Source organism: Dermacentor silvarum, unplaced genomic scaffold (assembly GCF_013339745.2).
Source record: "Dermacentor silvarum isolate Dsil-2018 unplaced genomic scaffold, BIME_Dsil_1.4 Seq793, whole genome shotgun sequence".
NCBI lineage: Eukaryota > Metazoa > Arthropoda > Arachnida > Ixodida > Ixodidae > Dermacentor > Dermacentor silvarum.
In genome coordinates, this window is record NW_023606786.1 from 71,636 (window position 1) to 84,950 (window position 13,315).

A 13,315-nucleotide genomic window follows, 5' to 3' on the forward strand; every position below is an offset into this window, starting at 1 on the left:
GCGTTAAAAAAAATGTTAGAGGCGGTTCAGGGGCCCCTTTATAAAGGTGTGAAAAGCACATGGTCCATTTGCAAATGATCAAGTTTGTAAAGACTGCCGAAACGGTCAATACGACCCGTGCTTTTGGCTTAGGCAAGAATGTCGCACAACAAGTCACAAGTTGAAGCAGTAATGCACATAGAATGCAGGCTTATTTAAGCATAAAATGTGTTATGCTTAGTGCTAGGCCTCAACAGTTAAGCTACATTCCCCAGTAGCCTAACATATCTTCAAATCGCACAAAATGGCCCCATAGAAGAGCCAGCGTGAAGCAAGGATGAAATTTTCATGAATAACTGCACACACAGAACTACGGGGCATATTTGAACTTTCAGATACCTCAAGCATCCCTAAGGAAATTACAAATCTATGTTACTGGCAGCACCTGCCATGGATCATAGTTGCTTCTGTATGTGCAATACCCCAGCAGTCTGGGCCATAGCGGGGTCCTCTGTACAAAATACGGCGGTTAAAACCTTGACTCCTTCAGTGTAAAGAAAGAACAATATTAAATAAAAAACTTTATTGTGGAGAAAAAAAAAGCACCACACTCTGCAATTCTTAAAAAAATGGCTCGCTTATGCCTCTGCTTGGACCTCCTCTTCATCTTCAAACTCTCCTTCCTCATCAGCTGTGGCTTCCTGGTACTGCTGGTACTCAGACACCAGGTCATTCATATTCGACTCTGCCTCTGTGAATTCCATCTCATCCATACCTTCCCCAGTGTACCAATGAAGGAAGGCCTTGCGCCTGAACATGGCTGTAAAAAGAAATAACACACATTCAGTATAGGCAGTGAACGCACATTAGAATACCAATAAATGCAGTCCGAAGATTCTTTTTCAAAGGAAAGGTGAGACTGACCCGTGAATTGTTCAGAGATTCTCTTAAACAGCTCCTGGATGGCAGTGCTGTTGCCAATGAATGTTGCAGACATCTTGAGACCACGGGGTGGAATGTCGCACACTGCAGTCTTGACATTGTTTGGGATCCACTCTACGAAGTAGCTAGAGTTCTTGTTCTGCACGTTGAGCATCTGCTCGTCAACTTCTCGCATACTCATTCGGCCCCTGAAAACAGCAGCAACTGTGAGGTAGCGGCCGTGGCGCGGATCACAGGCAGCCATCATGTTCTTTGCATCAAACATCTGCTGTGTCAGTTCCGGCACAGTCAGTGCTCTGTACTGTTGGCTGCCACGTGAAGTCAGTGGGGCAAAGCCAGGCATGAAGAAGTGGAGACGTGGGAAGGGAACCATGTTGACAGCCAGTTTACGCAGGTCGGCATTCAGTTGGCCAGGGAACCTGAAACAAACATTTTCACAGTAAGACACTGCAGTGCACTGGAAGGAAACCAAATGCTAGGGATATGTGCTAAACAGTGCAGTAGTAAAAAACAGCAAATATACAGTATAAAAATATGTGGCAATGCAGGGGGAGCATGCATGCATACCTCAGACAAGTTGTGACACCAGACATTGTTGCCGAAACTAGGTGGTTGAGATCGCCGTATGTAGGAGTGGTGAGCTTGAGGGTTCTGAAGCAAATGTCATAGAGAGCCTCGTTGTCAATGCAGTAAGTTTCATCAGTGTTTTCTACCAGCTGGTGCACAGAAAGGGTGGCATTGTAGGGCTCAACAACAGTGTCTGAAACCTGCAGAAAGGATGGGTAATGTACCATGAGCACAACTTGCAGAAATTGAAACACTGGATGGAAACAATTGAAGGGCATAGAGGAAAGATAAGCGAGGCATACAAAGAGTATTCACAAACCTTAGGCGAGGGGACAACACTGAATGTGTTCATGATGCGGTCAGGGTACTCCTCACGAATTTTAGAGATAAGAAGTGTGCCCATGCCAGACCCAGTACCTCCACCGAGAGAATGGGTAAGCTGGAATCCTTGCAGACAGTCGCAGCTTTCTGCTTCCTTGCGAACAACATCAAGAACCGAGTCCACCAATTCGGCGCCTTCAGTGTAGTGACCCTTTGCCCAGTTGTTGCCAGCACCACTCTGGCCTGAAAAGATAGATGAACAGGAGGAGCAAGATTTGGAAATCAAATTCCATGGCAACTGTAGCAACAACTTTCACGTCCCAAGAATAGCGCAGGCACCATTGGCAGAAGCACACACTAAGGCGCCACAAAAGCAAGCAGGGTGCACACAAGTGATAAGCATATACGAATATTTGGCAAGCGATGTAACACATGCTACACAAATAAAAAGGTGGTTGGTGCTGTGCAACACTATTCAGAATGTTCCAGACTCTACAGTAAATTACGTTGTCCAATTGTGGTTGTGCAACTGTCCCAAAGCAGCACAAGCGCCATGAGAAATCATGTGCGGGACTCTGGATTAATTGGGACTACATGTGATGTATTTAACATGTTTATGAAGCTTGGTGCACGAAAATTTTTTGCATTCATGCTAAGGGAATTGCAGATGCCGAGGCTGCAAATTGAACCTGCAGTCTCGTGCTCAGCAGCAGAATGCCAGCACTGTGACAGGTAGTAAATTGCTGTGTGTAGAGAAAAGTGCTTACCGAACACAAAGTTGTCTGGCCGGAAGAGTTGTCCGAAAGGCCCAGACCGCACAGAGTCCATGGTGCCAGGCTCCAAGTCCACAAGAATGGCACGAGGCACGTATTTACCTCCTCAAGCAAAAAGAAAATCACCACTTAGTGGCAACTCACATGCAGCGAGGACAATAATTCACACAGTATAAAAGAATCTGTAGCCCTTAAATGTGGCGACACTTAGCCCAAGTGCAATTAGAAGTTTAAGAAGAAACTCCCAACTCAACAGCTTCATGCAAGTTGCATTTTAATTTAAAGCTGCCAAACATGCCCTTTCAATACCCAGCGACATGGGAAAGAAAACAATATTGTAAAGAGAAAACAGCAAAACTAAGCTACATCGCACAAGCAGCGAGAAAAACGAGAATGTGCGCAAATTGTGAACGGCGACACTTATGTGATGGGCGCAGGCGGGCCGCCCTTCGTTGCTCTGGCATTGGTCAGACATGAGCAGCCCAAAGCAACGGAAGGGCGGGCCCAACATGTACACTGTGTTGCAGACGAAAGCAACGAATAAGCAAGTACCAGAGGCTTCATTGTAGTACACATTGATCCGTTCTAACTGAAGGTCCGAGTCCCCATGGTAAGTTCCGGTGGGGTCAATGCCATGTTCGTCCGAGATAACCTCCCAGAACTGCAAACAAAGCACATAATAACATGCATAAGCTTGCACTGAAGAAGAAAAACTGGAGAGGGAGAGGCATAGAGAGAGAGTGCACGCAATCATATGCCCGCCGGCAATTTTCGAATAGCGCGCCACGACATTTCATTAAAAGGACTGGAGCCGCCTGGCGGCAACCCGTCGTCTCTGTTAAACTAATGCCTAGGGGGCAACCGGCCTGTGCCGGTTGAAAAATCTGCGCTACCAAAATGCGTAGAATTGTTGAATCACACAACGCACATAACCTAAATGACGACACAACTCTGCAAGAATTGATCGAGTAAGAGATCTAGGCTTTGCCTCTGTGCCGGAACGCTCTGCGTGAAGCCACACCCCGTCCGGAAAGCCAAGCTCCGATAATTGAACCTCAACATGTAACAATGCATGTTATGCCAAACTCTCGTCATGCCAAGTAGCCAGTTGTGCTTGTGTGCTACGGTTATGTATGGGTGTTAGGAATATGTTGAACCAGCAGAAGCTAACAGCTAGGATTTAATCACACAAGAGCAGTCACTCCAAACAAGAACCGGAAAGGAAAGGGGTGCGCACATGCGATGGATTTCTTCGCGTAGAACAACTTCCTCACTCTAGAGGTTTTACGCACGCCACTAAGAATACCGTTCCCATGTATGTTAAAAACATTGATTCGATTTCCGCAGATCGAAATTAACGGACACACCCGAGCACCAAGAAATCGCTGGAATGCAATTAAGGAAAAGTTGACAAACATGAGCAACAAGTACAATTCGCGTTCAACTACCAAGTCAAAACTAGCTTCCACCTTACCTTCGCTCCGATCTGATTTCCGCACTGCCCGGCCTGAATGTGGACTATCTCACGCATCCTGAGACTTGAATATGACACTACACCTCCAGCGCCGAGATGGTGACTGCCGGCGCGGCACAGGGGAAAGGGAATTTATAGCAGCGCTCGCTGCACGGGCGGCCGTCGTGATTGCTGCTCATACGTGTTGCTACGCGTAGGTGTGGCAATCCTCTGAAATGTAAAAACGTGAAAATATATGCGTAATGCATACGAAAGAAAATTTCTCACGTTGACAATTTCTTTTTCCATGTGTAAAACTGCGTAGATTTGGGAAATTACTGCAAAGCGGTGAGAACTATTTTTTCAGCGTACCTCGATGCCAGCGCCGCCTTACGTAGTGGTGAGAGATCCGGTCCGCGCGCCTCGCTCTGCGCGCCGGCGGCACCGGCGAGAGGCAGTAGGGGCTGGGCCAGCTAGGTAGGCTGCTTCTGTTGGGAGCGCTGGGCGTCTTGATCGCTACGCCCCGAGGGAAATGCTCTTGGAGACGCACGGATGCCTAAAGAATGCGTGCTTACTTAGTTCATTTGAGTTCATCTATCTAGCCTCTTATGCCGTCGTGGTCGTTCTATCAGGATATGCCTGGGATGCATGCATGACAAGACACTCATAATATCGATGTCACGATCTAATCTCTCACGCCGTTGTGGTCATCTCTTTAACTGGATTATATAAGCGTATGTATGACATGAATACCGTGTCATCACATGAATGACATGTCACACCATGAAATGCATGACATAACATGGTATCGTCTTCTTCCTTATTTCGCCACACGTAGACTCGCTTAACACGCACAATTGCTTAGTACTTTAAACAAACACGATCGCCCATCAGGTAACTGAGAAAATCACCGAACGATGCTGGGTAGCCAGCTAGCTGCCTGCAAAATGCTTCGCATAACGTCGATTCCCACACTTGAAGGAATTTGAATAATTTCTTGTTTTATTTATTTATTTATTTATTTATTTATTTATTTATTTATTTATTTATTTATTTATTTATTTATTTAGTTCCTTTATTTCTTCATTTTTTTCCATCTGGTTGCACGTGCTACCTGTCGCGTCTGCGATATCCGGTACTTGCGGCAATACGGGAGAATTGCGTTCGTGTGAACTTGACCCTATACTCCTATCAGAGCTCGTATCCATCTCTTATTTCATATCTCTCACACAATCGCACAAAGATGTTCCGCTGTACGCTCGGCAAGCTCGCGTTGCAGTCAGCCGCTTCGTTGAGTCGCGTAGCAACAACAACAACTAATAATAATAATAATAATAATAATAATAATAATAATAATAATAATAATAATAATAATAATATAATAATAATAATAACGCCGACTTTAATACAAATATAGGACAGTTTATGTTAAATGTCAGAGCCTGCGCGCCCGTTTTGCGTATTTGCTTTGTGATGGATAGCTCTGCTTACTGGTAAGCCCACCACACATTCTGCTGCCTCCAGTGTCTGTGCGCAGTGTTTTCTCTCTGTGAAGCTTAGTAGAAGCGGTCACCTGTTAGCCACGGCATTATACGACCAGAACGAACATTCTGAAAACTGGGGCCTACCCTCATGCCACCTTGCTTCAGTCAGAGACGATGCCGCTCGTGTCGGTGCATATTGTAATTAGCTTTGTGTTTCAGATAGGAACGTTACGTGCGTAATGTACCATACGTAATTATCAGGTTTACTCGCTCTCTTTTTTATTTTTTCCGCCCTGGAATGTTTTATTCACATTACCCCTCCCTATGCAAAGTAGCATGTCAGTAGTCATATTCACCCCGGAAAAGATATCTGGCTTCCAATAAAGAGCTCTCTCTTCGCCAATTGTACCCAGAAAACGAAAATGCGAAAGTACGGCTATTGCCTATGTGTCACAAGCCACATGCCGACTGAGCAACAGAAGAATGGATGTGTTCATTTAGCGTCTGGTCTTTTTATACCCTCCACCGTGACGTCACCGATCGACGTCATGCATAAAAGAACATGAAGGTTATCATTGTCGGCGATTGCTATACACAACTGCCACGGGAAACGCTTGTGCATCATCTGCATAATAAAGAGAGAGATGTATAGACAAAGAAAACAAGAGGGAAAGAGTTTTATAGGAAACCCTCTATATGGTCTGCACAGCTATAGGGCCAAAGTTGCTTCATTCCGGCTGTACTGAAAGTGCAGCGAGCGCTCGACACGCAACGAGTGAACAATAGTATAATTTTGATTCTTTGTTTTGAGCGTATACTCAAAACAAAGAACAAATAACTGAAGCTACAGTATATCTATAGCTATACTGTATCCCTAGCCGTTACTTCAATTTCTTTTTGGCGTATTACGTGTGATATCACTCGGGATCGGAATGTTTTATGGTATGCTTTACGTTGAAATGAAGGTTGGCAGATTTCTAAATGCGAAGAACTCTCTCGACCGGGCTCCTGCAGGGTGCTGCCAAATAAAGCACGTTACACTGATGAACTAGCGCATTTGTTTCTTTCGAGTCTGCAGAGGTTAGCTCTAAACATCTCTGAAAGCAAGTATATAATATTTAGCGCAAGAAGCAAATGCTCATTACTCCACCGAGACCTGACGATGAACGACCGCCCTCTCCAGCATGTGCATCACACCACATTCCTCGGAGTCGTATATACCAGGGAGGTGCGTTCATGCGCAGCCCCACGTATGTTATTGACCTTTTTCGCGGCGATCCCGTGGGCGCTTCCATGTTTGATCACGTCGTGACGCGTCCATTGCTTGCCTCTACTGCCTCCGTTGCCTCCTTGTTTACAATGGAAGTGTATGAAGCCGGCGCGGCTTAGAAAACCTCTGTTTTCGGAGATATCGCAGACGGTGACTAGGTGGACGACACGAAGCTTTGATTCAGAGAACATGCAAAAGCGCTTTCGGAGCTGATTAAGCTATAGTGTCCAAACGGCGCAAGCAGCGTATAGACGTCAGACTCTGGAGTTTTGCAAGACGCGTAGCGCCACCTGTCGGTGCGAAGATGTAATAATTGAGTAGTGCAAAGGCCGACTCCCTTGCTAAGTTGCCTAAGCAGCTAGCGAGTGCGAAACAACGATTTAACTTAATTTTTGTTCATATTGCGAATGTTTTGCGCATTTAACAGCCAGAATGAGAGCTATGAATTTCTCCGCTAGTCGGACGTGCCGCCGAACTGCCGTAAAGTTCTTGTTGGCTCACTCCTTCTATGGCGATGGCGAGCACGACGGCAACCGCGACAGCTCCGCGCGCTACGAAGAAACGCCGCAATCGACGTTACTGTTTCGTTGTAAATTGCCATGAACGTGAAGGACTGAATAACAACGTTCAGTTTTACCGATTTCCATCGCGGTCGTATGAAGGAGAAAGGAGAGAGCGCTAGATACGGGCCGTTCGCGTGTTGGGTAAGCGAATTACTCGCATTCTCCACAACACAGCCGCTCACATGAGAAAGTGTGATAATGTTGTTCTGCTGTAATTGTGTTGCGTAGCCCTCACGGGGGACTATGGAAACCAAGCGAAAACTGAGGAATCTGCAGCCGCCTCTTCGTTGGCAACAGAATAAACAAAGTGTGAACCATCCTGCGTATGTGCCATCGATGTTTCTACCTGTTTACACACGTCCGCCTCCACTTACTCAGCAAGTGTAACGGAGAGATTTGGCAGGTCAGTTTAACCAAACATTTTGGTTCCTTTATGAATTCAAAATCATGTTCTAGGGAATTGTGGTATCGCGAGCTTATTTCTAGTTTCGGCTTTTTCGATACAACGAGCACGTTTCGCAATGCACTGAGCCCTCTGACAGCGTTTTTTTTTTGTTCTTTTTTTTGTAATCTGAGCATCAAGTTGCTGTGGGAGCACTGGATGAGTAATTGCGAAGTAACGCACGTGTTTAGAAAAAAAAAATGTCGCGTTTCTTTACATTAATTTGTGCGCGTGTGTTGTTTTAAGCGTCTGCTGGTTTGTTTTGCCTTCGGTTGTATCCCGCGAAAGCGGACACGCACGTATCTCCATTTGCAGTAAATACAAACGGAAGACAACCGTGAAGAAAACATTCGAAGATGCGCGATAACACGCTCGAACGCCCAGGAAGCGAGAGCTGAAGCGAGACGCAACTGAAAAGGCGAAGGTCGCCAGGGCCGTCCGCCCTGATAAAGCGAGCTTTGTACCACTGACCGTAAGCTACATAGTTACCTGACTTAATCATATATGTACTTCATCGCTTTGACATTATGTACTACCCAAATTTAACATTTAGGCGCTAGAGAACGGACGTCGGAGTGCTTGCCTCGAACTCGACGTTGTACGATGCTCGCTGTACGTACTTGCGAGTTGCAGCGCGCCGAAATAACACTGAAACTTCTTTACATTGTACACGTACTTCGCTCTGCTCCCTTTCCGAAGCGTGGATGGGCGGAAGACTTTCCAGGTCCTTGATTTTTAGGAAACCGTGCCTTTACAAAACCGAAAGACGGGGCTCTATTGTGGCCTATGCAGCTTCGCTTGCGGACAGCTCTCTTTGCACTACTCAGTTTGCGCCAAGGCTGCGATGGGGGCGCTGGTGGCGGGTTTTTCCGCAGCGCCGCCTGGGCAGAGTCTGACGTCTATATGGTGCTTGTTCTAAAAGCGGGGCTAAATATGTATTCCAAGCTATCCAAACATTCCGCTCATGAATTCAGTCAGGATTAGTGTGTTTTGCTCTTTTATTCGGCAAATATTTTGAAGCAGTGGCTTGTCAGTTTCTGACTCAGTGAAGTTCCTCGGTGCGGCACTATCTGATTTTTTTGCCTAATCGCTCGCGGGTGCTCAGTTCTGATAGATTGTTCTGCTACGCACAAGGCTTGAAACGTAGCTGTTTGTACATTGTAATACTTGTAGCAAATATATATAGCTATTAACTCGCTTACTCTTGTGGAGCGTCACGAAACATTCAGCTTCGACCATTCGTGCGCCATCGGTGTAGTCCGTCATTTATTGTGCGTGTATAGTGCGCATATATTCAAGTGTGCGCCCATTCACTTATTCTTGATACGTCGGCGATAGAGTGGGCGTAATTTTTCCTGCCATTTGGGACAGATTTGTATAGATAACGTGCGCTAAACTTACTATGACAGGAAGCGGTGCTACTCCCTTTGTCATTGTTTAACAAGTGGTACTAACTCTTGCCGACGTTCTGGGGATGAAGCCCTTTCTTTGAAGGTTAGCGATACAAGGCTGGCGGATGAGCAAATTTCTGTATCCTCGAGGAAAGCCGTACATCTCGAAGTGCCGGTAACACGTTCGGACAGTTGCAGCAGCGGTCCGCGAACTTGGCCACACAGATTCATTCCATTCCTTAAATGCCAGTCACTATTTTTGCTGCCAACTACTGCACACGTCTTCAATTCACGTGATTCAATCTAGCATGATTGGAGCACAGTGTGTTAGCGAAAACTCAGTTGCATTTCCGACAGCTGATCGCACAGAAGCAAGGTAGAAGCGGTAATGGTTTCGTATTCGTGCGCGGTCCCTGAGGAGACGTATGGTGCGCCGCCGTGAGCGCCATCTCGTTTCTCTGAAACAAACTGCTCCGCGAAAAGGGTCAATACCGTCCTTTAGAAAGCGCGACACATCTTTCCATTGAACACACTTCTGACGTTGTATAATTTCTTCGTATACGCTATCGTATAAACTTTGATATTAGTGTCTACGAACTAATATATACTGGACGGCACTACAGCCCATCCAAGTTGTACAGAATACTGTAGAATCCTGTTTCTAAGTATGCGAGATTCACTAAACTTTGCTTTTCCGGTCCGAAACATACTGGTATACGTATACGGTGCGCTTCCCGGTCATTTCGTTTTGGTAATCTAACACAGACCCCGCAAAATCAGACCATTCCATCTACAAGTCCCACGCACCAGAGCCAACTGCGGGGAACTGCTTGCCAGCATAACTATATAGCCACACTCATTTTAAACTTGGCACAGTTCTCGCAGCTATGGACTTACCGGAGCCACCGCGGTGCATCGTGTATCCCGGACAGCTGTTACCGACACATTCTTATGCAGCTCGCGTCCTCGTGTGCTACAACTGCCACCAAACTGGCCACAAACAGGACATTTTGCCCCACACTGGCGTCTGCGCTTTGTGCCGCACATCCCATGCCGATGGTAGCGATATGTCCGGTTTCCAAACCACACTGCCGTTTATGCAACAAGACTGGCCATCCTAACCTAGCCACTGACAGTACGTGTCCTGTGAAGATCGCTAACGACGAGCGTAAAAGAAAGCAAACGGATTTATCCCGGAGCAAAGAGCCGCGATGAAAGAACACAACGCGCAAACAGTCCAGCCAAACGAACTGGCTCCAGAAAATCGCCACGTCTCGAAAACACCACTCAAGAATGTGACATATGCTGAAAGACTGAAAGACAGCAAATACCAGGCCTCCAAGTTTTCTAGCGTAACTTAAGACGCCGCGGAGTCCCCGCAGCTGACGAGGCTGCAGGCAGACATCAAGCCGCATCGAAGCGGCTATGCAAGAACTGGCGAAACAACTGGTCAGTGCGAGAAAGGCACGTGAGAAGGATACATGCGGCTCAGGGCACGGTAGAGAAGCGAGCCACTAGCAGCACGACACCTCACACAAGGAGCAGGTGGACGGCCTCGCGCAGCAAGTCCCGCAACATACTGCGGGATGTAGTGACAAGAGTATACAGCATGAGTCGTCTTCACAAGAGCCATGGTACCGTGACTGCCACACACAACCCTTTCGATATGCGTGTCCTTGTTGAGGCGATGACAAGTGCGATCACCGCAGCTCTGTCTTTCCAATAGCAGCAGATCATGGCATGGCAAGCAAACTACGAACGCAAGCACAGCACAGCTTGACATCCTAAGCCAGCACTCCTCGGCATACGAGAATCTCGCAGCAACAGAGCGGTGTTGGCGGGTGGCAACGGCCACTAAACTTTTACCACCATCATGCTTGATTCAGTTCAAGAGGCAGGCACATCGACGACCGGACCGGACACAGCACCCGAGTCCCCGGCGGTTATCCAATGGAACTGCCGGAGACTCTGGACGTGTGGCCTGAGCTGAGCCTGCGGTTTGCATAACTGGCCACTCGCGGGTCCTGCTGCTGCAGGAAACGCAGGCCAAGCCGTGAAATACGGGACTCTGGTTACTATACCAACCAAGCATCCGACATGACGACAGCGACAGCCAAACAACTATGTTGTTAAAGCCAAGAAGCACACTTCAACGCCCTGCACCGTAGTGATGCTATATAGGATGCTATATAGGATAACACATCGGTGCGTGGTACCGCACTGTGGATGCAGTGGAGCGTGGCCTGCTTTGCAAAACGACCTCGACAATCCTACCCCATGACCTGCACCCGCGGTAGCGAAACACGACCCCTGACTTGACGTAGTCCCAGGGGTCGTGTTTGTAGTCCCGGGGTCGTTGACGTCCGGAAGTGACGCTGTCACTCAAGCGCCATGGGGGCAGTGACCACAACCCAATCTGACCGGTGTCTACAGAACTATTACCTGTCGGTCCAGATGGTATATTCGCACTGCTGACTGGGCCACCTTCAGAGGGCGATAGCCACTACGAGCGCACCCTACCTTTGGTGACTCGCCTGCCTACACCGAGACAGCCGGCAGGCTACACGCGATCTCGAGGTGCTCGCCCACGCATTCGCCTGATGCCCACTTACTCAATCTGTGGGACCATAGGACCACTTGAAGCCAACTATAGAGCCAACGGAGGGACCTACTGAGGGTGCGTCGACTCCAGGTGCGGCACGACGCTATGTTCGCTAGCTCCATTGATATCGATGGCAGGACCACTGTGCTTCCTTCAATGAACCCACAGGTGCGGTGAAGATGTGGTCCACATTTCGCGCCATTGATGAGAGCAGAAGCGGCCGACACCGCCATCGGACAACGGAGGACATCTTGCTAGCCACTGGAGTGATGTCTGTCAAATTGCAGGAAGAGGCCGCACGTACTCTTCCGCAGCCGGCAGAGCCCCGAAGCCTACACTTTATTAACGAGGTTGCGTTCTGTCTGAAGAAGGCGTGAGTTCAGCAAGAATGAGCTGTTTGCCGCCCTCCATGCCACCAACCCACGCAGTACACCAGGTGAAGACAGCACAACATGATCTATTCTTCTCAACCTTGATGACAGCGGAGTTAGGGATCTCCTCACCTTGGTCAACGACGTGTGGACCTCGGCGCGCTGCCGAAGTCCTGGCGTCACTCCGTTGTTGTGCCTATCCCTAAGCCAGACAGAAGCCCGACCGAATGGCATCTTTTTCATCTCACTGACATCGTATTGTGCAATCTGTCCGAGCGCATGGTTCTGGCCCGCACCTCCTTCCACCTGAAGACGATAGGCTGGCTCCACCCTTTCCAGACTGGGTTCCGTTCGATCCTGTACGCACGACAGCTTGCACCTCCTTCGGAGGATCACGCACGTTCCACGTCGTAACCTGGAGGTGAACCGGACCTTCTAGTGGAAGTTGACCTGAAGAAAGCGTTCGATATACTGTGACACACAAAGCGGTCATGGACGCAGCTTGCGCGGCGGAACTCACAGGTCGGCCGCTCAACTTTATCAAGGGTTTTTTGGAGGGCCGTGCCTTCGAATTTGCGCGCCAGTCAACGAGACCTGGCGCTATCTTAACGCAGTCGGCGTACCTTGAGAAACTATTCTCTCCCCGACGCTGTTCAATATGGTCATGGCACGCCTGGCCTAGGTGGCAGCTAGAGGAGATGGATGAGCTCTATTTTACCATCTATTCCGACGATATTACGGTATGGACTTCCTGTGAAGAGAGTGACGGATCAAGTGGCCGCAGTTCAAAGCGCATTAACATAATCGCAACATTCCTGAGGGGTACGGGAATGGATCATTTCCCCTAAGAAGACGGGCTCACTCAGCATTGGTGGTCATGCCGAACGCCGGCACAAGTAACATTGCACTTCGCGGGGACACCCATCTACTCAGTGGCTGCTGACTGTGTTAGAATTATTAGTGTACCGATCGCAGCAGACGGTCGGCCCGACACGTGGAATTGGCAGCTATGCGCCCAACCTGGCGTCGCATTCTTCATCTCACACGCCGAATATCGTGTGCGTCTCGGAGGCGCCGGAACCAAGACAGCACGTCAATTTGTACTTGCGACGCTCGTATTGAAATTAAATGATGGTGTTTTACGTGCCAAAACCACG

General features: G+C 48.1%; 1 protein-coding gene across 2 annotated transcripts; it reads right to left on the reverse strand.

Annotated features, from left to right (window-relative positions):
- Positions 1 to 547: 547 nt before the first annotated feature.
- On the reverse strand, positions 548 to 4,191 carry LOC119435571 (tubulin beta chain). Of its 2 annotated transcripts, none has more exons than XM_037702373.2 (7): positions 4,057 to 4,191; positions 3,135 to 3,243; positions 2,577 to 2,684; positions 1,808 to 2,052; positions 1,489 to 1,688; positions 904 to 1,340; positions 548 to 799 (listed from the first exon to the last, which is right to left on the reverse strand). In XM_037702373.2, exons 1-7 carry the CDS (start codon positions 4,111 to 4,113, stop codon positions 618 to 620), a joined length of 1,338 nt encoding a protein of 445 aa, XP_037558301.1. In that variant the 5' UTR covers positions 4,114 to 4,191; the 3' UTR covers positions 548 to 617. The 2 variants fall into 2 exon arrangements, with proteins under 2 accessions (XP_037558301.1, XP_037558300.1); XM_037702372.2 differs by having other exon boundaries at positions 2,577 to 2,687.
- Positions 4,192 to 13,315: the final 9,124 nt, after the last annotated feature.